At 37.3% G+C, this 27,226-nt stretch overlaps 1 protein-coding gene across 1 annotated transcript in view; it reads right to left on the minus strand.

Moving 5' to 3' along the window:
- The window catches only part of CSMD3 (CUB and Sushi multiple domains 3), a gene marked incomplete at its 5' end in the record, with an annotated part of 706,489 nt that overhangs the window by 95,452 nt on the left and 583,811 nt on the right, over positions 1-27,226 (minus strand). The window contains 6 exons of the mRNA XM_081953230.1: positions 4,578-4,763; positions 13,631-13,819; positions 15,580-15,726; positions 15,972-16,160; positions 22,561-22,674; positions 25,970-26,050. Coding sequence (XP_081809356.1) covers positions 4,578-4,763; positions 13,631-13,819; positions 15,580-15,726; positions 15,972-16,160; positions 22,561-22,674; positions 25,970-26,050 — 906 coding nt within the window. The remainder of the gene's footprint in view (positions 1-4,577; positions 4,764-13,630; positions 13,820-15,579; positions 15,727-15,971; positions 16,161-22,560; positions 22,675-25,969; positions 26,051-27,226) is intronic.

The raw sequence follows: 27,226 nt of genomic DNA on the forward strand, positions 1-27,226 counted from the left end.
TAACAGTACTTTTAAAAAAGCATCCACTTAGACCAGGGGTGTCCAAACTTGGGAACTTTAAGACTTGTGGACTTCAACTCCCAGAATTCCCCAGCCAGCATGGCTGGCTGGGGAATTCTGGAAGTTGAAGTCCACAAGTCTTAAAGTTCCCAAGTTTGGACACCCCTGACTTAGACTCTAAAAGAAGGCTCACCTCCAATAATTCTCGCAACACATCTTTTCTAGGTAAAAGACTTTTTCCTCATTACGTGTTATTGGCTTAATTGCCTTAATGGTGATGTTCCACATGTGGACATTTTCAGAGTTTTTGGTGCACTTTTATGAAGCAAGTTCTGCAGCAGATGGCTTAAATCAGGGGTCCTCAAACTTTTTAAACAGGGAGCCAATTCATGGTCCCTCAGACTGTTGGGGGGGGGGGCACACCGGCTGGGTGGGTGTGGCCAGGTGGTCATGTGACTGGGTGGGCATGACGAGGTCATGTGACTAGGTGAGTGTGGCCAATTTAACAGTCCATTGAACAATGCACACGAATTAAACTTTAATTTGTTTTGCTCCTGGGGGTGTTTTATTTGCTTTTGTTTGCATGTTGCTCTTCTGATTGCCTTTTCTTTTTACTAGATTGTTTTTTCAGTTGTTTAGGAGTCTAGTGGTCCACTTCAGGAAACTCAGTTTTGCAGCAATTTTTCTCAGCCCCAAGGAGCTTGAGAAATCTCTGTCTCTCTTTCTCTCCCTCTCTCTCCCTTTCTATATCTCCTACTCTCCCTCGGTCTCTCTTGCTCTGTGTCTATCTATCTTACTTTATCTATCTTCTAGAGGCAGGGAAGGTGAAAAATAGCCATTTTTGTCCATTTTTGGCCTCCTGGGGTGATTTTTTTACCTCCCCTACTTCCAGAACGTCTTTGCAGGCCAATTTTTATTTATTTATTTATTTTACATTTATAGACCGCCCACTCTCCCCGAAGGGACTCGGGGCGGTGTACAGACAGAAGCTAAAATACCGTATACAAAATAAAAATATAATAGAAACCCCTTAAAAACAAATTAAATATAGAGTCTGTAATAGTAAAAATTAAAAACAGCATAAAAAATCTACCCCCAGGACTTTACAATACCGGCCAGGAGGATTGAAGATTAAAAACTACGATTGGGCCAGGCCTGCTAATTGGAACTGGTGGGTCTTGAGTTTCTTGCGGAAGGAGCAGAGATCGGTGGTAGTTCTAATGTTGGGGGTGGAGGTCATTCCAGAGGGTCGGGCCCATCACAGAGAAGGCCCTACTCCTGGACGCCGCCCACTGTCATTGCTTAGTGGACGGCACCCGGAGGAGTCCCTCTCTGTGAGAGCGAATTGGTCGCAGGGATGTGTGGGGCAGGATGCGATCCCGCAGATAGCTAGGTCCTGTGCCATGGAGCGCTTTAAAGGTAATAGTCAACACCTTGAAACGCACCCGAAAAGCCACAGGTAGCCAGTGCAGCTCGCGCAGGAGATGTGGGAGTACCTGGTACCTCCCATGATTACCCGCGCGGCCGCATTCTGGACCAGCTGCAGCCTTCGGGCGCATCTTAAGGGGAGCCCCATGTAGAGAGCATTACAATAGTCCAGGCGGGACATCACAAGCGTGTGAGTGACTGTGTGAAGGGCGTCCCGATCCAATAGGGAACGCAATTGGCGCACCAGGCGAACCTGGTGGAATGCCCCCCTTGCCACGGCTGTCACATGGTCATCCATCGACAGCCGGGCATCTAGAAGGATGCCCAGATTGCGCGCCTGTTCCACGGGGGCCAGTTGTTCGCCCCCGATGGCCAGAGATGGAACCCACTGGTTGAACCGGGGTGCCGGTAACCACAGCCACTCCGTCTTGGAGGGGTTGAGTTTGAGCCTGTTGCTTCCCATCCAGACCCGTACGGCCTCCAGGCACCAGGACATCACTTCGATTGTTGGCCTTATCTTTCAGATCCAGACCATGGGGCTTGCAAAGGTAAATACTATGCTCAGTTGAAGGGTGGGGGGGACGATGTGGGTGGGGCAGCTTCATGGTCCTGTGTGGGCTGGATTAAAGGCTTCAATGGGCCACCTACAGCCTGCGGGCCATACTTTGAGGGCCCATGGCTTAAATAGACGTTAAAGCTCTTTCTTTTCTCTCTGTTATACTCACTTTGATTTTAATTTCCCAATTAGATATTTTGTTTTATCTATTTTCTATTATTCCTCGTCACTATGTCAAATGGTAGCATCCAGATGTAGAAACAAAGAATGGATGGATGATGTAGATGATGTGTGCATATGTACATGTATCTATGTGTCTGTGCATAGCAAAACCATCCACACACTTAGTGAATTTTGTCTGTTCCTTTATGAAATAAGCAACATTCCCTTATTCTGAAAATACAAATGGAACACTCTTTCAATCATCATTATCACCCTCATTACCATACGCATAACTTTTGGCAATAATTATGTTCTGTTTTGTTCATTAAAAGAAAATGGAACAAGTTTTGACTTGTCTTATTAAAGTTTGGGGCATAAAACATGCATTTTGTATTCAAAGGAGGATTCTGTGTTTTTTTTTTCTGTGATTTTGATAAGTATATAGTATCTCCCTCCAGCACTGTTTGTTTATATCCAGTCTGATCATGATGATTTTGAATGTATAAATTCATTACATGAATCAATAGATTCATTAAACAAACCTTCTCTGGTAGCTTACAAAAAACAAAAACGAACAAAAAAACCTCCAATCTAATATTTTAAAAAAACCAATATCATTTGATAATAATTACCCTGGAAGAGCTTTTACAATGAAATAATGTAAAATATATAAGAATCATAATTTCCAAACATTCCCAGCATTGACAAATTACCAAACAGTTAAAATCTATAATTTTAGTCACTTTGAAAAAAAGACCATCAGTAGGAAGACTAACTGGTAGATACCAAGTAATTTTCCCAAGCACATTATTGAAATGAGAAGGTCCTCATCTAACTATCATGTCATTTAGCATCATCACTATTAATGAAGGATTGTCAAAGGTGTCCAAAGAATTTGGACAGAAATATATGCTGTGCTTAAGCTGTTCAGGAAAATAAGCCATACTTTATTTTGTGACTATAAAGGTTCCTAGTACTTAAGTTACAAAAGTGTTTGGTTTTTTTTTGAAACTCGGTGTGTGGTTATAGGAAGATAACTTTCAAACTATGTAGTTTATATGAATTAAAGCTGGTATAAGGCGAGACTATACAGAGTTCAGACTACAATAAGTCTGGTTCCATCTCTTCTGTCTAACAGTCTTTTTTTTTTAAAGGCAAAAGATTTTATGAGGTGCAGCTGCATAGAGTTGTTAGCTGGAAAAGATTCTGCCAGCTTTGTGATTTCTCTCTTACAGAGAATGCCTTTTTTTGGGGGGAAAAATCTCCTAATAAACTTTTTTTAACTCCGAAATGTTGTCTGGTATAGATAGTTCTTACTGTAACTTTAAAAGGATACAGATTAACAGAGTTGGAAGGGCCCTTGTATGTCATCTAGTCGAACCCACCACCCAAGCAGACCCTACACCATTTCAGACAATTGGCATCCAGTCTCTTCTTCAAAGCTTCCAATGATGAAGCTGCCACAACTTCTGAAGTCAAGCTGTTCCATTGGTTGATTGCTCTCGCTGTCAGAAAATTTCTCCTGATTTCCAGTTGAATCTCTCCTTGTTCAGTTTCCATCCATTATTCCTTGTCTGGCCTTCAGGCACTTTGGAAAATAGTTTGAATTCCCTCCTCTCAATATTTCACCCTCTAAAATATTGGAACACTGCTATCATATCTCTTGCCATATCAAGATTCACTAGATTAGCCATGCCCAGTTCCTGCAACCATTCATCGTATGTAGGAATTGGGCATGGCTAGTCTACTGAAGCGAAGGTCTAGGGGAGACATGGTAATGATGATAAATGATAAACAAGACAGTCATTATGATGATAAACAGGACAGGCATTAAGTGAGCAATAAATGATGACAACCTATAATAATATCTGTGCCACGTTCATTAAGTTTTTCTTTGAATACAGGTAGTCCTTGACTTATGACCATCATTGGGACCAGAATTTCCACTGCTAAGCAAGGCTGTTGCTAAGTGAATTGCATGCAATTTTATGACATTTTTTGCCACAGCTATTAAGCAAATCACTGCAGTTGTTCAGTGAATCAGCAAATCATTAATCAAATCCAGCTTTCCCCCTTGCCTCTGCTTGTCAGAAGCCTCCTGGAGATGTTGCAAATGATGCTCAGGTGACCTCAGGCTGCTGTAACCGCCTGAGCGTAAATTCGACCACATAATCATAGAGATGCTACAACAAGCAACATTAGCATGAGGACTGCACATAACTCACTTTTTTCAGTGCTGTTGTAGCTTTGAACAGTCACTAAATAAATGGTTGTAAGTTGAGGACTACCTGTACATACACTCACTTGGGGGTTGCTTCACTCATTACCTACAATCCCTTTAAATCTATAATTATTTGGAAAGTGAAATATTAGTAATGATCTTTAACTGTTTAACAACAAAGCAAATAGATCCTTTCTAGGTTATGCTTACCTACACAGCGAGGTGTTTTATTATGGTTGCTCCATGTGCCATCTGGCTGGCAGGATGCAGTGGTTAGTTCCTTGGAGGATAGCCGGTACCCATCATTGCAAAAGTAAGTAACATACGTGCCTACTAAGTAATCTGTAGTTAATATCCCACCATTTAATGGAGCTTTTGGAATTCCACAGGAGATAGCTGAAACATTAACACAGGCAAGCAAAATGTCATTTGACTATACTGGAAAATTAAATTTCTATGTATATTATTTTTAGTATTCAGAAATAAAACTGTAATTCACATATGAAAATATGATTTCAGACTTCTTAAAATTCTTAAAGATGCTTGGGAGAATTAGCAAGTTTTCAGAATTTGACTACACGAGCAAATTTGATTTCTATGTTTATTATCTCTAATATTCAGAAATAGAATTCTAATTCAGATATGAAAATATGACTAAAATGCTTGGCAGAATTGCAGCATCAAAAATAATGCATCATTCAGACTTTCTTTTCTTTTTCACAGCCACCTGCCCTTGCAAATGAGTTTCTTTTGTGGTGGAATGTAGTCTGGATTCCATGAGGGGGTGCTGTATTCCAGAGGAACAAGAGACAGCAAAGTTTAGATAGTTTGTTGGCAGGAAGAGGGTCAAGATATGTCCCCCCTAAAGATTCAAATTATTTTTAATTAGACAAAGGGAACAGCTAAAGAGAAGGGGTCGACTTGGGAGTAAGGCCACAGGTGGACGATCAATGGCCCCTCCCAGAGAAAATAAAAGAGTAGCAAAAGGGGTGTGGAGTTTGCAGGAGACAATTAGTTCACTTAATTGGTTTATGACTCTCCAAGGCTCCTTGCCAAGTCTTGCAGAAATCGGCCCGGCAGCTCTCCAAGCCAGATAAGTTCTGTGACTGTAAATCCTCCCTTGAAAGACTTTGCTGGATGTGAATGAGCAGAATTCACAGTAAATTAAGAAAATGGGTTTTTGTCAGGACAAGTAGTATGCTTCATGCTCTCGGGAAGCCTAGGTCAGAACACCTATGCCATTTTAACAACGGTGGAAAAAGTCCCAATATGGTTTGTGACGCCGGCCATGAGGCCGTGAGTTTGACTCCCCAGGCTTAGAAGAAACTCAGCATGTCTTTCTTAGTTTTATTGCCTGACATCATCAAACTTGGTGAAGCATTCATTGCCCCTTTGCAGTGTCTGAAGCCAGAAAAACTCCCAATCTATACAATAGGCTTAAGTTCCATCTTCTTAGGATTCAAGTACTTTCATGTCTTTCTGACTCTATTAGATATTTTTTCTTCGTTTCAGGTTGAAAATTTGTTCTTCAACAATATCAAGTATTATTTATTTAGTCATCAAAAGGTTGGCTTCTTCTAAATATGATTGAGAACATAACGGCTTTGAGATTTTGAGCAGAATAGGACCAAACTGAAAGAAGAAAACTACCTCAGTGCCAACACAATCTTCCAGAAGTTGAAAACTGAAGAAAATATGAAGGCATTGGGATTGGAAAGAATGATTTTTTTTTTCTTTCTGAATAGGAAAAGTAAAGCAGGTTCTATAATGATGTTTTAGAAGGACTCTCTTTTCACTCCCATAAAGGCTTCAGGTGATAGGTTCAACTGCTTGCTGTTTTTATTACAAAGAGCTATTTCAAAAGGATATGTTGCTACAGTTTTTACTAGCTGGCTAATTTAGAAGCATAGCATCATTGCTGGTCTCTAGGCAATCATTTGGTGAATAACACATTTCTTTCCCCATGCTTTCTTTTGTAATTATTTGCTCTATTTTCTTACTGGGTTAGACTAGCAGAATATTCCTTGATACCATTTCATTCAAGTAGTTTCTCATAAAGGTTTTCAGCATTCTGTCAGAAATGTTATTCATTTCACTCAAAAATATGATGCCTCAAACAATACAAACTGAAGACCAAGGTCAGCCTATTCACTTCCCCATCTCTTTCATAACTTTGAATTTTATACCTGCCAATCAGCATTGATAGAATAATTTATATGACTAAAAAGAAACAAAAGAGAATGTATGCTCAAGTTTTGAAATGATGCTTCCTTGTTGCTGATGCTTGTTTATTTAATAGACACATATTTTTTTAAAAAATAATACATTCTGTAAGGGGGAATGAAATAGATATGTATGTGTGGAGTATTTTTACACACACACACACACACACACACACACTAGAGATTTTCCTGAGGGTAAAAATAAAATCCCTGTCTCTTTGCATGTGCAACCAAGTCCAATAAAACAAACTAGTTCAATAAAACTAAAGCAAAGGGGAACTATTGATTTTGAAGTAGTTAAAAGTATTGTAGAACCCATAGAGAATCATCCTTGGAAGAGTTCATATAAGTATCCATCTGCTTCCAACAATCTGGTGTTTGTAAAAAATAGCTGTTGAAAGAGACACTATATTTTATTAGCCTCTTACTCCTATTTTATAACCCTAAGTAATAATTCTCACTTTGTATGATGTGCAGCGTACATGTTTAAATAACATTGTATCAAGGTCAAATTTAGGCTAAGGAAAAATTGGCATTGGCTAAGGATGCCAAAGTGTTGGGGAGGAGTCAATGCCACCCCTCCTTCAGAATCATGCAAATCTTTACATCAGGAGATGGCAGCACCATCAGCCAAAACAGACTGGGAATCTCATATACTGAGTTATTTATAGCATTCCTCAACCTCGTTTTTCCAGAAGTGGGTACTTCTTGGAGGATCAGGACCATCAGTTTGAAGTTCCATCCATATTGTTTAAAATGTTCATCTTACTGAATTCACTTAGCTATTCAGGAAATAGTCATTTTCAGGTGGCAAAGATAACATAAAGCCCATCTGATTACTTGTAATAATGGCAAGACTCAACACTCCTACTTTTGGAAACTATTAATCATAATTGTGGTGACAAGACAAATGGAAAGCAAAGCAAAGACATACTGATTTATGCAGTACTGCTAAAAGGGAGTTCTCTTTCCGTTAATCTAAGATTAGAATCAGCAGTTGCACCATCGGTGTATACACCTTTCAAAAGACAATCAAAAAGCCAAAAAGGAAACAAAAAAACCGAAACACCTCCTCACTAGCAGTCAACACCCAAATAAGCAGAGATTAACACTAAAATGAATATGTCTGTGTAGATTCTCAGTCACCCTGGTCATGGTTGTCCACATCCATTTGCAATACTCAGGTGACCCTGACGACACAGATAAAGCCCCAACAACTCTCTAAAAGAATGCAAATGACCAGCTGTCTGCAAGGAGTATAAATCCTTCTATTCCCCACCATCTAGTCAGAGCTGAAGAAGCTTCTTAGATGAGAAGCAAAACGTATTCAAAGAAAAATCAGAAATTCCAGTTGCCTCTTGAAAAAAAATACCTTTGGGACCAAGATTAATACTAAGCAAAATATAAGAAGTAAATAAAAGCTCAATCAAATAACTACCAACTCAGACAAACAGTCTAATCAAGGAACCACCAAGAACACTCCATCAGTACTGGCAGGGTAAGCTACCAGTACCATATATAAACAGAGAGTAAACTCCACTCCCTTCTACCACTGATGATGTTACCTAGCTCGGTAATAAAACAGCTGCAAACATCCCACAGCATCCTTATTATTAGTCAGGTTTCAAACAACTTCTGTATAAAATGTCCAAGTCAAGAGTTATTTCCCTTTAATTAAATCCCTTTAATTGAATTAAAGGGAATCCAATCCCTATGATTGATCAAACCTTGTACAAAAAACTATGCCTGCTTTGAGCATTGTTTGGAAGAGGTATGGCAAAATATGAATACAGCACCTCCTTGAAGCCATAACATTTTTTTCTGACTTCCAAATGAGTTTGCCATAGGATGCTGCTGTATTAATGAATTGCATAAAAGACATGGCTATTTTCATACATCAATTACTCAAAGAGACATTTGTTTTCCAGATTCCAGATTAGATTACATGTGAATCTAAATATATATATACATCTGTTTTAAAAATACATTGCTCTTCCCCTTGTTTCAAAACATTTTTTTTCTAAAAAGTTTTTGAAGTATACATGGCAAATGCTACTTTCCTTTAGATCAGCAGTCACCAACCAGTGGTCCATGGACCACTGATGGTCCGTGAGAAAATTTGGGTGGTCTGCAGAAAAATGATTTCCATTTTTTATATTGCACTAAATACTATTTATCTTTTTTAAAAAAAAATCATATTAGTGGTCCTCGAGATTTAAAATTATGAATTTGGTGGTCCCTCAGGTCCAAAAGGTTGATGACCCCTGCTTTAGTTTCAGGAAGGTAAAAATAGATTTAAAAATTTTTCCAGTTTAATTTGTGGATTGATTCACATATGTAGGCACAGACAAAGGTTTTTATTAGTATTGCCACTCGGGATTCCAAGAATTAGAATGGGGAAAGAAAAACACATTCAAATAGTTCTGGAAAGCTGAACTAGTCAGCAGAAAAAAAATTTATAGGACTAGGACAGACTAACCCCTAAACCTTTTGCATATAGCTACATTATGCATGAATTACCAAGTCATAACCAAGTCAAACAGATATATTTTAGAGTCAGCTCAGCTAGCAAAATCACATTGCTCACATTGCCCTTAAGTTTTCAAATACACAGGTATTTGTAGAGCATTTTGCTATTTTTATAAATCAATAAAACTTAAATAAATAATCAATATAATCAAGGAAACTTGATTTCAATAAATTTAAATGGGGTCTTCTGTTTGGAACTCTTTAGTCGTTTAAGAAACGGATCTCAGGAAATTTCAAATCCTGGAAATCATGCCTTCACCAGTAAATGGCTTGCATAAAATTGGGAAAACATTCTACACGTATTTTTCTAGGTGCATATTCACTTGTATATTGTATGTCTAAATTGCAACTGTTAACCGTAAATATGTATTAATACATATTCATGCTTTAGGTGGGAAAATGCATTTAAAGAAAATTCACATTAAAAATAATGAGTGCTATTATGAGTGGTATAATATGAGTGGTAATATTCAGTATAGTTTTCATGAAGGTGTATGCTAATGAAATGATTTCCAGACAATGCTGCATGAGACAAACATCAGCAAATACTCATTGTTTTATATGACATTATCTGGAAATCATTTCATCAATTCATTTAGGATTATTTAAGATTAGTCTTCCATTAAGATTATGAATGACAATAATATTCCGGGTCTCCTAGAAAACATCATATTAAACAATTAAAACATTATATTAAACAAAACAAAACAAACAAAACATTAGTGATTAAATAATACTGCAGTTAATAATAATAAAATAATTGCCAAACAATTGGAACATCTCTTGAACACAATTGGCATTGACAAAATCACCATCAGTCAATTACAAAAGGCAGCTAAATAGCTTATATCCTGTAATAAAACCTTTAAAACCATCAAACAACATCTGCTTATCCTCAGATCTTTAGGAAGCCCTTAATAGATGGATAACAATGCCAAATCTAATCTAAACAATTAGCCGATTGGGCAGCTAAGTATCATAATAAAAGAAGACAACGTGTATAATTTGTGGCCATACTAGGGAATAGTAGAATAAAAGACAAAGAATTGGAGAAGATAAGAAAGTATCAAGATTTAAAAATCAAATCTTATTGCCGCATTGGGTGCCACTGAAAAATTATTGGAAGCACTTAGAAAATCCACATATTGACAAAATTTTCATGTGACAATTACAAAAGGCCACTCTGACTAGATCAACACGTATACTATACAGATCCTACAACATCCAAGGTTTTTGAGTTATAAATTGAAACTTATGAAGGCCAACATCAGCTAAAGAACTGGCAGCTGTGATTTTACATTGAAGTGAATGTAATAATAGTGATGATGGAAAAAGAAATATAAAATTCATTTTCAACTTGATACAAATGAAAGTCATGCACCAGGTATGAAAACAAAAATAAAACAAATTAAAAAGTTATTGTACTTTGTATTTAAGCTAGGTTGATAAAAAGATTTCAATATTAATTAATTTGCCAATGCTTATATTCTGCTTATCTCCAATATGCGGAGCAGCTAATATCCAAATAATAAAACTCACAGAATAATCATAATAATGAAACTCATAACATAGAATTAAGATAATAATATTAAAACCAAAAAAGCAATGTGATATCCAAGGGTTACAAGCAACCCATGATAGACCTCTAAGTCTCCAAATGCTACATCTGGTTTCCCCCCCCCGCCCGCCGCCACCGAAGTGCATTCATTAACATTGTAACATCACTCTGAAATACTCCTTCCTTCTCAATGCCATAAAATACATATTTCAAAAAGTAATTAAACAGGTGAGATAATAGAAATGTAGAAACATCATAACTATGACAGCATGTTTAGAATGGATGACGTTTTGGTATAGGAAAATGTAACTGAAGAAAAGAAGAAAAATGAATTTGCATTTCTTTCAATAATCTGAAATTCATAATCTCTTCTGAATTTTGAGTTAAAGTAATTGAAAACATATTCCTTGTTTTGCTGCTAAGCATTGCCATAAAAGCGTATTACACTGAATATGGCTGCAGTGAAAATGCAGGAAGGGATACATTTAGAATGTCAGCCATTCTAAATGTCAGTCAATAGTCAATTTATGTGGATGAGTTTTATTTTATTATTTTATTTATTCCATTTCTACATCTGCCTATCTCAGTCCTTGCCTCTGGATGGCTTACAATTCAGGAAAAAAAATATTACAATTAAAAATTTAAAAGCATTTTAAACAATTAAAAAAACAAGCTTGGGAACATAGCTAGGTTCTTAGGACCTTAAAAATGGTAGAGGTTTGGGGTCATTCTAATGTCCAATGGGAGGATGTTCCACAGAGTAGGGTCCACCACATCTTCTACTCCCTGCCAATCTTTGGCTGATGGAATCTGCAACATAGCAATTCTGCTAAATTGAGTTAGAGGAGTACTGACTCTTGGAAAAATGATGAGGCTAAACCAATTTTATTATATACGTGATGTACAATGTCAATAAAGGATATTATTATTATCTCTTTTATTTATTAAACATGAAACTCAGCCAAATGAACATTTAAAGATGTGCCACAAATACCATTGACTGGTGCTAAAGGTTGATATGGGTTGCTGTCAGCGTCCTACTGTAAGTTTCAACCAAGTATCTTCTTAAAATATATGATGTTCAGAGCAGCTTTTTGCAGCTCTGCTGGTGTTATTGCAGGAAGCTGCAATTTCTTTATGTGTTTTGTAAAATTCTTGGACATGGTGCCAAGTGCCCTGATGACAATGGATATCACTGTTACATGCTTCATCCATAACTGTGTAGTTAAGATAGCCAGGTCGCAATATTGTGATTTTTTCCCCAGTTCTTTTTCTTCAACTCTGGTGTCTCCTGGTTCCGCAATATCAATAAATTGTCTGTTTTTGACAACTGTGATAGAATAGAATAGCAGTTGGAAGGGACTTTAGAGGTCTTCTAGTCCAACCCCCTGCCTAGGCAGGAAACCCTACACCACTTCAGACAAATGGGTATCTAAAATCTTCTTAAAGACTTCCAGTGTTGGAGCATTCACAACTTCTGGAGGCAAGTTGTTCCACTGATATCTGGCATGTTGTGTTCCAAATGACGATCTGTCTGTATTTGAAAGTCCCATAAAATCTTCCCCTTCTCATTTTCAATAATTTTTTCCACTTTATGTTCCCATGATTTTTTGGATACAGGTAAGTCATATTTTTTACATAATGACCAGGAGATAAATTCAGTCGTATCTAGTTTTGTAATCAATTTGTGCAATTTTGCTGCATTCACATATTAAATGTGAAAGTGTTGACTTTGTCATTGCAAAGTTGGCAGTTTGGATTGTCAGTGGATTTTTGTATCTTCACTTTCATCACATTAGTTTGTAGTGCTTGCTCTTGAGCAGGCAATATTAAACCTTCTGTTTCTTTCTTGATGGTTCCATCATCATCATCATCATCATCATCATCATCATCATTCCAGGTAATCCATTCCTAAGCCACATGTAGGTTAAAAGTTAAAAGTTCTGGCCAGGATCTTACCAATGGTAAGTTTGAAATCCTAGTGTGAGCATGTCTCATAGAACAGCATTCCATAGACAAAACTCCATGTTAAGACCCTTTCTCCAATCATCAATACTCTAATCTCCAATGATGATGAAACAGAAATGTATTTATTAAATTCCAGGGTGAGCATTAAATCTCATAATCTCTTTTGGTGCATACAAAGTTCCTAATGATGTTAATCAAGAAAAAAAAAACTGTTCTCTTCAGTGATCACCAGTATGCTTTAAGAATAAGAACTGCTTACTTTGCCTCATACCATCATTTCTATGTTGTAGCTTATTGACAGAGTAAGCTCCAATGGATGAAGATCTATGATAAAGACCATAAGACTCCATTTATTTTGGACCTCAGTCATCTTCAATTAGCACCATTGGTGCCAAAATGTGGATATGGCTACTACGGTGTCACAATACCCTTTTCATACTTGCATCATAGTTTGCATGCCAGTGGACAATATCAAATCTTTTACCACTTGATCTCCTCATGTGCCCATCTATAGATTACCCAATTTAGAAACAATGCATACTATTAATTGTGACTGGAAAGCAACTAACAAACCATTTATATTTCATGAACTGGAGATATATGTACTCTTTAACTGACTGCTGTGTGCTATCTTAAGGAAAGTAAGCATGACCGTCCATGAACTAGGATAAAAAGGGTTGGTTGTCCTTTGTAGAAGAGTATAGAGATAGTTCTTGAAAAAAAATTAAGTAATTAAGCCTTTCCCCAATAAATAAAGAAGTGAAGAAGAAACTCAAGATCAGCCCACCTTGATTCTGTTGAGTATAAGAGGAAAGGAACAAGAAAATCTACCAGGCTTTCAAAATTCTGTTTTTATAGCTAGTCTCCATAAAGTAAAGTTCTAGTATTTTTTTGTAATTTCTATTTCCTGGCCTGGTCTACTTCATAGGGCTAACATTATCAGAGCCAAACAATGAGAATGTTAAGTTTGTAATGGAAATCTTAACCTTGACAGGCCGGTACAGGTACATCCCATGCATAATATCCAAGGGGAGATTTTCTACACACAGCAGTACTTTTCCCAACAAGACGGAATCCTCGGTCACAAGCCCAGCGAACCACGCTGTTGAGTTGGCCTCCTGTCTGGCTTACAATGAAACCATGAGGTGGTGATTCTGGAGTACTGCAGTAAAGAGCTTGAAAACAGAACCAAAGGGGGAAAAAAAAACAATTCTTAAATTTCTTCCTTCTATGGATGTTAATTATTGCACTGTTTAATAGCAGAGAGGTGACTGCAGGAATTATATCTGTGATTGTTTTTTTAGCAATGATGCTACAAACAGTGGGAAAATAAACCACCTTGTTTACCTAACAGAGAAAAATAAATCCATTTATCTTGGGTTCATATTACAGGGGATCTTTTCCCTGGCATCATTTCTCTTCTGGGGAAATGGGAATCATGCGGTAATGTATGGAAGGACAGGTGTGCAGATAGTGAGATCTATATAGTAAAACTAAATTTCCAATCAGCCAACAGGATGTTGCAACTTTCAATGTTCTTACACCCATGAGATATTGCAAATATCAGTATTGAAATAAATCTTATAAATAAGAACCAAAGGAATATTTTCTTTTTGCCCCCCAAGTACCAACATTATGAATTCTCCCCAGTGTCTCTCTGTGCGTGTGTGTGTGTTTGTGTTTGTGTGTGTGTGTACTTACACATATAATTTTACTTTTACTGTGTTAACTGTCATGTTTAATTTTTCCATTAGAAGATTTTGCAAATTTCTAATTGTTATTCGTAATTTAACGTGTGCTCAAGGTAATTTAATATTGGGAAGGAAGGTCAAGAAAGATGACATATATATGCTGGCTGAATAAAAGGAATGTGAATGCTTTTGTCAGGAAGGGGAAGACAGAGAGACACAAAACATATTATGTGGAATATGGAAATGACTTGTTAATTTTCTATAAATGTACATCTTTCTTTCTCTCTCTCTCTTTGTCCCCTCTGGTGGAGTTTTGCATAGCAGACTGTCTTTCACATCCATATCTTCTTATAAGGAGGTTACTGATGAGAAAAAATGAAGAAAAACTGGCTTATAATTTAAAGGTTTTTAGGATAATTTAGAAATAACACTGGTTTACAGAAGCCAGCATTTTACTGTTGTTAACTGATGGGCATCTTGTTCATATGTAAATCTTTAATTTAGAATGGAACCACTATAGTATTTCTCCTAAAAATAACTGTCCATATCACAACTTGTAGTTGACATTGTTCCACTTCAAAATTGCCACCTAAATCTTGTCTAAAGTGAAATTCAAGGTAAAGGTGTGGATTCTTCTTCAGCTGAAATCAAAATCTAAAGAAACCTAAGCAGAATTATATGCTTCATGGTTGCCTTTATTTATAAACACAAATAAGCAAAAGTTTAAAGAAAGCATACTGTTCCAGAAAGAACTGCTATGATTAAGATGTTGTTTTCACCTTCCTTGAAGGCAGACAAATTATTCTGAGCTCATTTGGTAGTTGGCTACTTTGAACTAGACAAAAAATGAGAAAGAAAGAACGAAAGAACGAAAGAAGAAAGGAAGAAAAAAGAAGAAAGGTAGGTAGGAAGAAAAGAATGGAGAGAGGGAGGGTGGGAGAAAGAGAGAGAGAAAGAGAGAGAGAGAAAGAAAGAAAGAAAGAAAGAAAGAAAGAAAGAAAGAAAGAAAGAAAGAAAGAAAGAAAGAAAGAAAGAAAGAATGAATCATCAAATTTTCTGGTTATATTGACAATAGAACTGAACTTGCATTTAGTTGGATTTTAAAATCACATCTTCCAATATTTTATTTCTCCCTTCTCTATATAGTCTTTGTCCAGCTTCCATTTCTCTTCCATCTCAATCTGCTTGCTGTTTCCCTTATTGATTCTTTTGAAGTAGAGTGAAAAAAAAGAGGGGTGACTTACCTATGTATCTTATCCTAAAACCTTTTTTGTTGGTGCCATGGTCTGCTGACCATCGGAGAAATACTTCATGGCCAGTGCTTGTTATGTTGAGAGAGGAGGTATAATCTCCACTTAAGGAGATTAGCAATGGGCTGTGACTATTTGGTCCTTGATCCCAGGGAACACATATGAGGAAAAAAGAAAGACCAAAATTAGAGAAATGTTAAATGTTTTTGTTGGATATATAATCATTTGAATAATGCAATATATTGCAGCCATCTGTTCATAGCATGTGAAAATGTTCATTAATTGTATGCAACAATCACACTGTGTTATTTCTGATACAATGCATAATGTAGTATTACTTGCTAAAAGAACTATTACGCATTCAAAGTTGAATATCCTTTAGTTACCATCAAACACCTCAAGTATATCAAATTCTTTTTCGGTCTGGAAGAATTCAAAGTAAAGGCTGATATTGTAACCCTTTTCCACTGAAATGGTCCAAGCACACATTTGAAGATTTGGATAGCTATCTGGGTAGCCTGGGCTCAGAATCACTCCAGTTGAATCAAGGCGCAATTCATTTGCTGGACACAATACTGCAAGAGAGAGAGAGAGAGATACAGAAAGAAAAACAGAAACAGAGAGATAAACAGAGAAATAAAGAGAAAATGAAAATGAGCTGTAAACAACTGAATAACTGAAAAGATATAGGATAATTGGTGTCTTTTCAGCTTGGACATCAAACACTCCACCCCAAATAAATTAAAACATGGATAAATGCCTGGAAACATTATGTATGTGTTCAGATTCTTGTATTTGATATGTTCACTTTTGTATATTTTAGATATTCTTTACTGAAATGATGTCTGTTTATCCAAGTATACAGTATCTTATTATGTATCAAATAAACAGAAGCTAAACTCTTCCAAAATAATTGTCACTTCAGATAGAATAGGGATGCAACATTTATTGGCTATCAACGTCCTTTGTGGACCTGTAAATCTACACTTTGAGAAAAGTTTAATGTCTTAAGCCTTGCCAGACTTAAGGAACCATTTTACTCCTTAGTTTGTGCATTTCCTCCCCATGATAAAATGGTTCCTGGCCTAAGTCACTTTTTGAGTCTGTACATTGATACATTATGTATCTTTTGAAATGACAGAAAGTTTGCATGGTTAAAGCAAATTACATATTTCAATGAGGGGTCCTTGGTGCTCTCTGAGCTTGGTTGTTTTCTTGCAGATGTTTCATTACCCAAAGGAGAAAACATAATTAGTGCTACCCATCTTTTAATCTCTTAAAGATTTGAAAAAGAAAGGTTTTTCAATATAGATAGATTAGTTAACTACATAAAGAATTTGATATATACTGTAGTTGTAAAGGTAAAGGTTCTCCTTGCACATATGTGCTAGTCATTCCTGACTCCATTTCAAAACTGAAGAGCCAGAGCTGTCCGAAGACGTCTCCATGGTCATGTGGCCAGCTTGACTAAACGCCAAAGGCACACGGAACACTGGTACCTTCCCACCAAAGGTGCTCCCTATTTTTCTACTTGAATTTTTTACATGCTTTCAAACTGCTAGGTTGGCAGAAGCTGAGACAAGTAACGGGAGCTTACTCTGTTATGCTGCACTAGGGATTTGAACCATTAAACTGCCAACCTTGTGATCGAAAAGCTGAGCATCTTGGCCACTGAGCCACCGTATCCCAATGATGCATATACATCAAATATATATCCTCCTTCTTCTCTTATTTCTTCATCCTTCAAGAAGGTGGCTCTATGGGGACACTAGGCTGAGATTATCAGTGCTTCAAAAGGACAAAACTATTGGGCTGTGCAAAGAGAGGGATACTTCGGGACATTCAGAAAGGTGCAGGGATTAACTCTTGTTTAATCCTTAAAACTATGGTTATGGCTATGGTTTTCCCAGTTGTAATGTATGGCTGTGAAAGTTGGATCATAAGAAAGGCTGAGCACCAATGAATTGAGGCCTTTGAACTATAGTACTAGAGAAGACTCCTGCAACTCCCTTGGACTGCAAGGTGATCAAACCGCTCAGTCCTAGAAGAGATCAAGCCTGACTGCTCTTTAGAAGGCCAGCTCCTGAAGATGAAACTCAAATACTTTGGGCACCTAATGAGAAGGAAGGACTCACTGGAGAAGAGACTAAGGCTGGGAAAGATTGAGGGCAAAAGAAGAAGGGGACAACAGAGCATGAGGTGGCTGGATGGAGTCACCGAAGCAGTAGGCATGAGCTTAAATGGACTCCAGAGAATGGTAGAGGACAGGAAGGCCTGGAGGAACGTTGTCCATGGGGTAGCAATGGGTCGCACACAACTTTGCAACTAACAACATCAACAACAGACCCTTAAAACAGGTGTGTATTTTATCAGTCCTTAGACTCTATCTAACCCATATAACCATACATTCCAAGTGATATAGGTGCTCCTGGCTCTAGACTGACTCTGAACAGTTCACAGTATAAGAACTAGATTTTTTTTTTAAAAAAATGAACAGTCTACATAGTAAATGGTAAACTTGATAGCATATCCTGGGACAATCAGGGCCTTATTTTCCTCCAGAACATTGTCAAGGTGAGCACCATTCAGATCTCAGAGGAAAACTCATTCCATAAGGCAGGCACCAAAATACTTAACTAAACTTCCATAAATTTAATAGAATTTCCACCCAGCCAAGCAAGCTGATCATTGATCAGCTAAATGGCTTGCCAGCTCTTTTTGTCTCTCTACTTAGCATACGCTTAGTATGCTTTGTGTCTGAAAATAAATGGAGCTATTTCCAAGTCTGCCCAACAGGCTTTTTTATTTCTTTTCCCTGGTATTGTTTTCTTTTCTCTTTTTTAGACATGCCTGCATAATTTGGAGAAAAAGAAAAGGACTCTCTGCCCCAGAAGTTACATGTTGCTCTTTATGAAATGATGTGCTATTCAAATATTTCAGTGTTGCTCTTTGTGGAAAAGATGTGCTATTCAAATATTTCAGTGGCACAGATTATTTTTATCCTTTGAGAATATAATAATTAAACCTTGCTAAATAAATGGATTAATAAACAATTCCTAGATAATGGATATTTAAAAAAAGAAAAGAAATTAAGAGAATGTGCATATTTTTTTTTCATAAAATGCCCAGCCGTTTAATAGCAAAGCTATTCACAACTAAAGTTTTTTTTTAATTAAACATTTGATGAATTGAGCCATATTTTCCTTAAGTGCTTAATTGATTGTTAGTCGGAATGCAGATAGACCATCACCTGTTTTCAACTATCACAATTATGATATCTGAAGAAAAAAAAATAGTATGTCAACTCTAAATTGAAAAGCTATTAACACCATATGCTTGGTGAAATATGCAGGTGAAATTAAATTATACTTGACTCTCTCTTTTTCTACAAGGAATTAACTTTTGTGTTCTATAATGCATCTGCTCTGCAATAGAATAAGATGATGGAGCCAGCAGTTTCTGAGCTGAGGGTGGAATAAATATTTTAAAAAGTCAAATTGATGGTCAAGACTGCATAATTGAAGCCCAGTCACACAGTATATATTTCTGATGTTGATACCTACACAGTAGTTCGGACCAATAGTAAAAGGTACCACCCAAACACATTTAATCTGGATGGTGAAACCTATGAGCTGCTCCCCCCATAGACAGGAACTTAAATTATCCTGTGAGACAGCATTCACAATGAGCTGAATTGATCTTGAATGGCAAAGGTAGAAGAATCAAATTGTTCCTGTTCACCAATATATGTCAAATATACCAGGTCTGGTCTAGTATGAGGATATAAATACTAAAGTCACATGGATGGGTATATCTAAAACATTCCATAGTGAACTGTAATTTCCAAAGTGTTTGCCTTTTACCTCTGTCTTGTGTGTGCAATGTAGTAGACCCATGATGACGAACTTATGACACGCATTCCACAAGTGGCACGCAGAGCCATATCTGCCAGCACGCGAGCCGTCAGCTCCAGCGTGAATGCCCACACCGGCCAGCTGATTTTCAGCCTTTCAGAGGGCCAGGGGAGGCAGTTTTCACCCTCCCCAGGCTTCAGAAAAGCTTCCATAGCCTGGGAGAATGAACAGGCCCAATGGGCCTACCAGAAGTTTGGAAATGATCTGAGGCTTTCCTGGAGCCTGGGGAGGACAAAAATGGCCTTCCCCGGCCCCCGGGTGGAAATACCAAGCTCAGCTTGGAGGCGAGCTGTGCGGCGGACATGGGTGGGGAGCCTGGGTGTGTACATGTGGGTTGTGCTTTGCATTATGGGTGCCAGCACACATGCACGCTGTTGCGTGCATGCACTCACATTTTTAGCACCCAACAACAAAAAGGTTAGCCATCAGTGTAGTAGACCAAAGGTAGATATTAGCTCGGGTTCTGCTTTTGATGAGGGCTACTCAGCTTCGGTAGAAATCTAGGATACACCATTTATTGATTGCATGCAAATAAAATTATATCTCTTCAGAGTGATTTTATTGCTTTAGGCAAACCAGCCACACCACCACCTTCTATAATATTTTTTAAAAACCTCTCTACATGTACCTATGGATGGAAGACTAAAATGAGAACAAATCACATCTATTCTTTTATTAGAAATGTAGACACTCATTATGACTTATCTTTAATTGAGTTGCTCGGTGTGGATTTTTAGCAATATATTTGAAAGGTCAATATTTCTAATAAAAGTAGTAGCAATTTTCAGGTTTCAGCAATTTCAATTAAAAGTATTAAGAATGGTGAATACTCCCGAGTTCAAGAACCTTACATATTAAGTGACAATAGACCAAGTGTATTGTAACATTATCATTTAATTAAAAAAATTTTTTTCTCTGCACCTTTTGTGTTTAATAAAATACAGTTAATAAAATATATATCATAAAATGAATGTTTAGGAAACTTCTGATCTGTTCATAGATACCTTATTTCTGTCCCTAAGCATTACACAGCTTCTGCTTTGAGTTGTTCAAGTTGCCTTTTTATAAAATAACCAAATATATATTTTTTATTGGAAATTTTCAAGATCCTTGCTTTCCACTCATAGATGGGATGGGATGGGATGGGATGATAGAACATTAGTAATTGCAATTCCTTGGTGGATCATTCATTCATTCGTTTGTTTGTTCATTCATTCATTTGTTTGTTCATTCATTCATTGAACTGATGCACTGCTTATCTTTTTCAAAAGAAAAACACAAATGATCTACATACGTTTTGGAAAGTTTTTGCTAAATAGTATCTCCCCCTTCCACAAATGGCTGATTATTATTCTGATTGAAATAAGTCAAGTGGCATTTGAAATAAACAAGTTATCAAAGGTATAGATTACCAAGTGAATATAATTTTATGGAGTACCCTGGAAAGAAAAGAAGACTATATTATTTGTACCATAAAAACTAAAAGAGAGCTGGTGCAAATCTAGAACATTTGAATCATTTGAATCATCCACAACTATGAGGAATAAGTTTAGCTGAAAAATTAGGACTGCCCCAAAGTCATTCAGTGAATTTTCATGTCTAGATATGTACGTAAATCATGGATCTTTCTAATCCTAGTCTAACATCTTTGCCACATCGTCACTAAATTGTTTAGTCACTTCTGACTCTTCATGATTTAATGGACAACTATTTGCCAGGATTGTCTGTCAGCTTCTTTGAAGTCTTGTAAGTTTGTGCTTTGACATCAGTAATTACAGCCAGCCATCTCATCTTTTGTCAGCTTCTTTCTTGATTGTCTTCAAATTTTCCAAACAGCTTCTTAAAAGCTTCTTCTCCTACAGTATATGTCCAAAATATTTAAGCTTTATCTTTATTATTAGTGCTCCAGTGAACAAATTTATTTACTGTGTCTGGTATTTAATGATTTGCTCTTTTTGATGTTCAACAATCTTTCCAGAAGCACAGTTTTAAGGCACCAGATTTTCATCATTCACTGTTCCTGATGGTCTAGTTTTAATCTATATAAAAGCCAAATACCACTCACTCATCACGAAATCTTCTGAACTGTAATGCCTACAAACTTAAGATTTGGCACATATGTTCCTCTTGGCTTCTAGGTGCTTGCTTAGAAAGGATTTTTTGAAATGATGATCGGATTATTAGTATTTCTTATACAGTGTGTGTGTGTATGTGTATATATGTGTGTGTGTGTATACACACACATACGCGCGCGCACACACACTGTATAAGAAATACTGCCAGTTGCCTCACATTCTGTTAGTTCAAACGGGCAGACGTTGCACTCCTTCACTCAGGAGCAGTCTTGAGCTCCTTACAGTACTAAATGTACTAAACACCAAAACATCTATGCCTTCCACCTATGGAACTGCTTCTGGACTCAAGGTGGTGGGAGTGATATTCCCTTATGTGTTTCAATCACCGACTACCACTGAGCCAACAGATTGTACCGGAGTCTACCGGATTTCTCTTGCATTGCCTGATCACATAGTTTTGTCACAAAGCACGGGTATCCAACTAGTAGCCATATATTATAATTGAGAAGACCATGGTTGCAGGAAAGGAAATAAGAAGACAATGCACATAAATAACTTTTGAATAAATGTTTTCAGGAATGGTTCACATTTACCCTCTGGATATTCCTCAACTTCAAATCAACTTAGTCAATATTCCCCATACATATATACAGTGTGTGTGTGTGTATGTAGGTATGTACAGTATGCGTGTGTGTATGTATGTGTGTGTGTGTGTGTGTGTGTGTACACACAAACAGACACACACATACATATATACATACACACACACACACACACACACACACACACACACACACACACACACACACACACACACACACATATATATATATATATATATATATATATATATATATATATATATATATATATATATATATATATGACTCTCCCCTGGTGTTTATCGATGCTAACTAAAATGTGCATGCAAGACATCAAAGTAAGCAAATATATGCTAAAAAAATATTTTTTTAAGTGCTAAAAACCTTGGCAAGAAGGTGGTGTGCCATCCATCTGCAATCGCTCTCCTAGTCGACATGTCAGAATCTCACTACCAACTAATGTAAAACCTGGTAAACACTGGTACCTTATTATGTCCCCTGTGTAATTAAAAAAAAAAGGAGGAAAAGAGAAAAGATTGTAGTTAAACAGCAATTAATGGAGGACTTTCAATGTTGACAATAGCATTCATTAACCAAGCACATTTCCCACCCTATATAATGTTGAAATGACCACTAGCACAAATAGGTTCCATTAGACAGAGGAAATGATGTGACAAATAAGCCACCTAATTTGTCATTTCATGCCAGCTCTGCTATTAATGTGACTCCCACACATTTGCATGATCGTGAATTTGTGGAGTTGAAAAGCTTTATATTTTGTTGCAGTTATTTCAACAATTAAAAAAGAGCATCTAGTTTTCTTATTTCTAGTATAATTTCAGAAATTATACATATATAATAGCCATCAAGTTGACTCTTCATAACAACATATGTAGTTTTTTTTCCCCATGATAGTCTTGTACATAAGTAGATTACCAAAGGTCAGGTCCCACAGACAATTTATTACATTACATTTTTTTGTTGGTGATCATTTTCTTCTAAATATTTTGTTATGCATTTAATGCTTGAACTTTGAACATTCCAAAGCACAGTAACTTTCCCTGGAATCAATCAATCAATCATCAGTCTATCCGTCTATTTATCTATCTAGACCACTGGGTGTCAACCTTCTTAATGCCGAGACCCTTTAATACAGTTCCTCATGTTGAGGTGACCCCAACCATAAGTTTATTTTATGTTTTTTGTATTTTTTCAGAAATATGTTTTTTCCAATGGTCCAAAGGGGTCCCGACCCACAGGTTGAGAACCACTGATCTAGACTGACTTCCAGTACACTTAATATATATTAATAAATACATTTTATAATTAAAACTGAAGGAACTAAATACACAAACTGTCCTATAGATGTTACAGTTTAATTACAATGCATGAACTGATAGGATAATGCAATACATTAGAAAGGCACAGATAGCAAAACATGGTGCTTAAATGAAACACTCCTCTTTAGAGCATTAAAGCAGTCCATCCTCTGGAAATCTTGCACACCTGTGAATTCTCTGCACTACTCTGCTTGCATAGCACTTTTGCCTCCTTTCTCTGAACATAAATGTTCTCTGTGCATAAGAAAGCATGCGCAGAGAATCAATAAATTATTATTTCACAATTTTATTCAAGCATTTAAATGTTCCAGAGTACATGGCTACTTTTATGTTTCTCGGGAGGCTGCTTCACCTAACATTGAATAAAAACCTTGTTTTAATTCTTTCCAAGCTGTGGTACTTGGCAGTATTTACCAATGTTCTATTTTTCACACATCTGAATGTTTCCCTGTGAATTCTACTTTAGTGTTAACATCTTTAGAGAGAACACAATCTGAAACAGCTGTACCAGTAAGCAGCAGAATGATTTCTTAAAACCTTTACAGCAAGTGAACATCTGATCGAACAAGCAAACTGGTTTTGAGGAAAATGATCTTGAGCATTTAGCCAGGTAATGGACATCAAATTGCCTCTGGCTGTACATGTCTGTTTCCTCCATCTGCACATTTTGCTGCTTTAGGATCACAGCCAAACCCTATTGGCCAGATGAAGAATGCCACAGAGTGCAAAAGGTTTTTCAACAGCAGTCAACTGAAGTATCTCAGAGGGACCATCTAACTGTAAAATAGGGCTATGGTAAAAATAGAAAAGGGCTCTTTGGATATACCTGGAGTCTCAGGGGAATTTTATAATAGGATGTCTTGATGCAGTTTTGTTACCAATAAAATCAGCCTTGAATAGCTGAAATTACTTCAAGGTGTGTAAACAATTTAAAAATAGAAAATACTGTTTTTGCCACGAGCCAATTTAAGTGTTAAGCACTCTATTTTGGGAAAGAAAAATATGACTCTCTTTTTCTCCTACCTACCTACTTACCTACCTACTTACCTACCTACCTATTTTTCATCAATCAACCGTTATCTATCTATCAAAATATAACTACCTAGCTATCATAGTTCTTGATTTACAACCATTAGTTTAGTGATGGTTTACAGTTACAACAGTGACTTGTGAATGTTTTTTACACTTATGACCTTTGCAGCATTGCCTTGGTCATACGTTCAAAATTCAGATGCTTGGCAACTATATTTATGACAGCTGCAGTGTCCTAGCATCATCTACGATCACCTTCTTCTACTTTCTGATAAATGAAGTCAGTGGGGAAGCTGCATCCATTTAACAGCCATCTTAAGTACTGCAGGCTATTTCTGCTGTCTGCCAGCTGCCTACAATTCAGCAGTTTGAATGTCCCCTAGGCTCAAGGTTGACTCAGTCTTCAAGCCTTCCGAGGTCAACAAAATAAGGACCTAGATCTGTGATGGCGAACCTATGGCACGCGTGCCACAAGTGGCACGTGGAGCCATTTGTCAGGGCATGCGAGGCGCTGCCCTGTCAGCTGGCCAGCGCGCATGCGTGCGCTGGCCAGCTGACTTCACCTTTTTAAAAGCTATTTTTCGCCTTCCCCAGGCTCCAGAGGCTTTATAGGAGCCTGGGGAGGGCGAAAAGAGCCTCCCCCACCCCCCGGAGGCTTCAGGGACCGTCCCTGAAGCCTTCGGAACGCTTAAAACCACCCTCTGAGCAAACCGCAAGTGACTTCCAGTTTGCTCGGAGGGTGGTTTTAAGCGCTCCGAAGGCTTCAGGGACCGTCCGAGGATTCCCTGGTGCCTTCGGAGTGCTTAAAACGACCCTCCGAGCAACCCGGAAGTCACTTCCGGTTTGCTCGGAAAGTGGTTTTAAGCACTCCGAAGGCTTCAGGGAAGCCTCTGGACATTCCCTGAAGCCTCCGGAGGGCCTCCAGGGGGTTGGGGGAGGCTCTTTTCGCTCTCCCCAGGCTCCTATAAAGCCCCTGGAGCATGGGGAGGGCAAAAAAGCATGCAAAAATGGAGGGGTCGCGCATTTTGCGCGCATGCCCACTGGGGGGGGTCGCGCATTGCATTATGGGTGCGGTACACCCGCACTCGACCCCCCTGCGCTCCCCCCACTTGTGGCACGCAAGCCAAAAAAGGTTCGCCATCACTGACCTAGATTGTTGGGGGCAATATGCTGACTCTGTAAACCACTTACAGAGGGATGGAAAGAACTGTGAAGTGGTATACAAGTCTAAATACTATTGCTATTGCTATAAGAGATTCCTTGTTCTTCACTTAGATATATTCATAATTATATATTTTATTCAATTGCGTATGTCATTAAAAAAAACTAAATGTAGGAACTTCCACATATATGGACTTGCATGTTAAATATGATATTTTTGGGAATTAAATAGATGTTGTCTCTGTAAATATTAACTTTACCTATTTCAAATTCATCATCCTCAGTCAGAACTTCAGCATTTGGTATACTAGGTGGAGGCTGACACACTCGAAGTTGATATGCTATGAAAGTAGCAGAAATGTTCCAATTAACACACCGTTCTAGTTTATGTTATAACAATAAGCACATTGGTAGTGAAAAAAATAGCTACAAGAAACTACAGGGAAGCTAGCTTGAATCTAACACCACTCATAGGTCTATGACAAATTATTAGATTTATAAGATTTAATAGTGATTTTTTTTTTGTAGGGAACATATGCATCCATTTCATAACAACAATGACAAACACCTTTATTGGCATTTGTTGGTATATTTTATATTGATAAATATATGTTAGTCCTGTTAATTAGATTCACAACTGTTAGTGTGAACAAATATATCTACCAAATATGTGCTCCTTAAAGGCTAAACGAAACTTGTACCTCTGTACTACATTCCAAAGTATACCATTCATTTTTATTAAAATGCTACAGTGACTTTATTTTTAAAAATGCTCCCTTATATAACTTGTAATGAAAGAAAGGTGGAATAAGGTGACTTTCAAAGTATTGTCTTCCTCTCCTTGCTTCCTTCTACACTTGATGTATGCTATAGAAATCAATGTATCATTATTATGGTTTGTTTTACATTCAGTCATATGCTTAGACTGGATTTGGCATTTTTATCCATCTATTGAATCCTTCCCAAGGACCTGGTATTGGGAGATGTTGTTGTTTGATGGTATGAAAGGTATCATCACAGCATGTAAGCTGTTCCAAGTAATTCTGAATGACATCACTCTGCTAATAATTCCCTCACCATTATCAAACCATTCACTAAAACTGCATTGCTATTACTATTAATCTTCTCATCGTTCCTATCACCCATCTCCTGCCACTTATGACTGCAGGACTGTAACTTGGTTGCTTGTATCCTTACGATTTATATTGATATTGATTGTTTCCTGATTGCTTATTTGTACCCTATGACTATCATTAAGTGTTGTACCTTATGATTGTTGACGAATGTATCTTGTCTTTTATGCACACTGAGAGCATATGCACCAAAGACAAAATCCTTGTGTGTCCAATCACACTTGGCCAATAAAGAATTCTATTCTATTCTATTCTATTCTATTCTATTCTATTCTATTCTATTCTATTCTATTCTGTTCTGTTCTATTCTATTCTAAAGCTGCCTTTTGCAACTGATTGATGGGAATTTTCTCAATGGGACATTTCAGGTGCAAAGTTTGCCCT

This window comes from Natrix helvetica, assembly GCF_964273705.1.
Source record: "Natrix helvetica genome assembly, chromosome: 4".
In the NCBI taxonomy this organism is placed as follows: Eukaryota; Metazoa; Chordata; class Lepidosauria; order Squamata; family Natricidae; genus Natrix; species Natrix helvetica.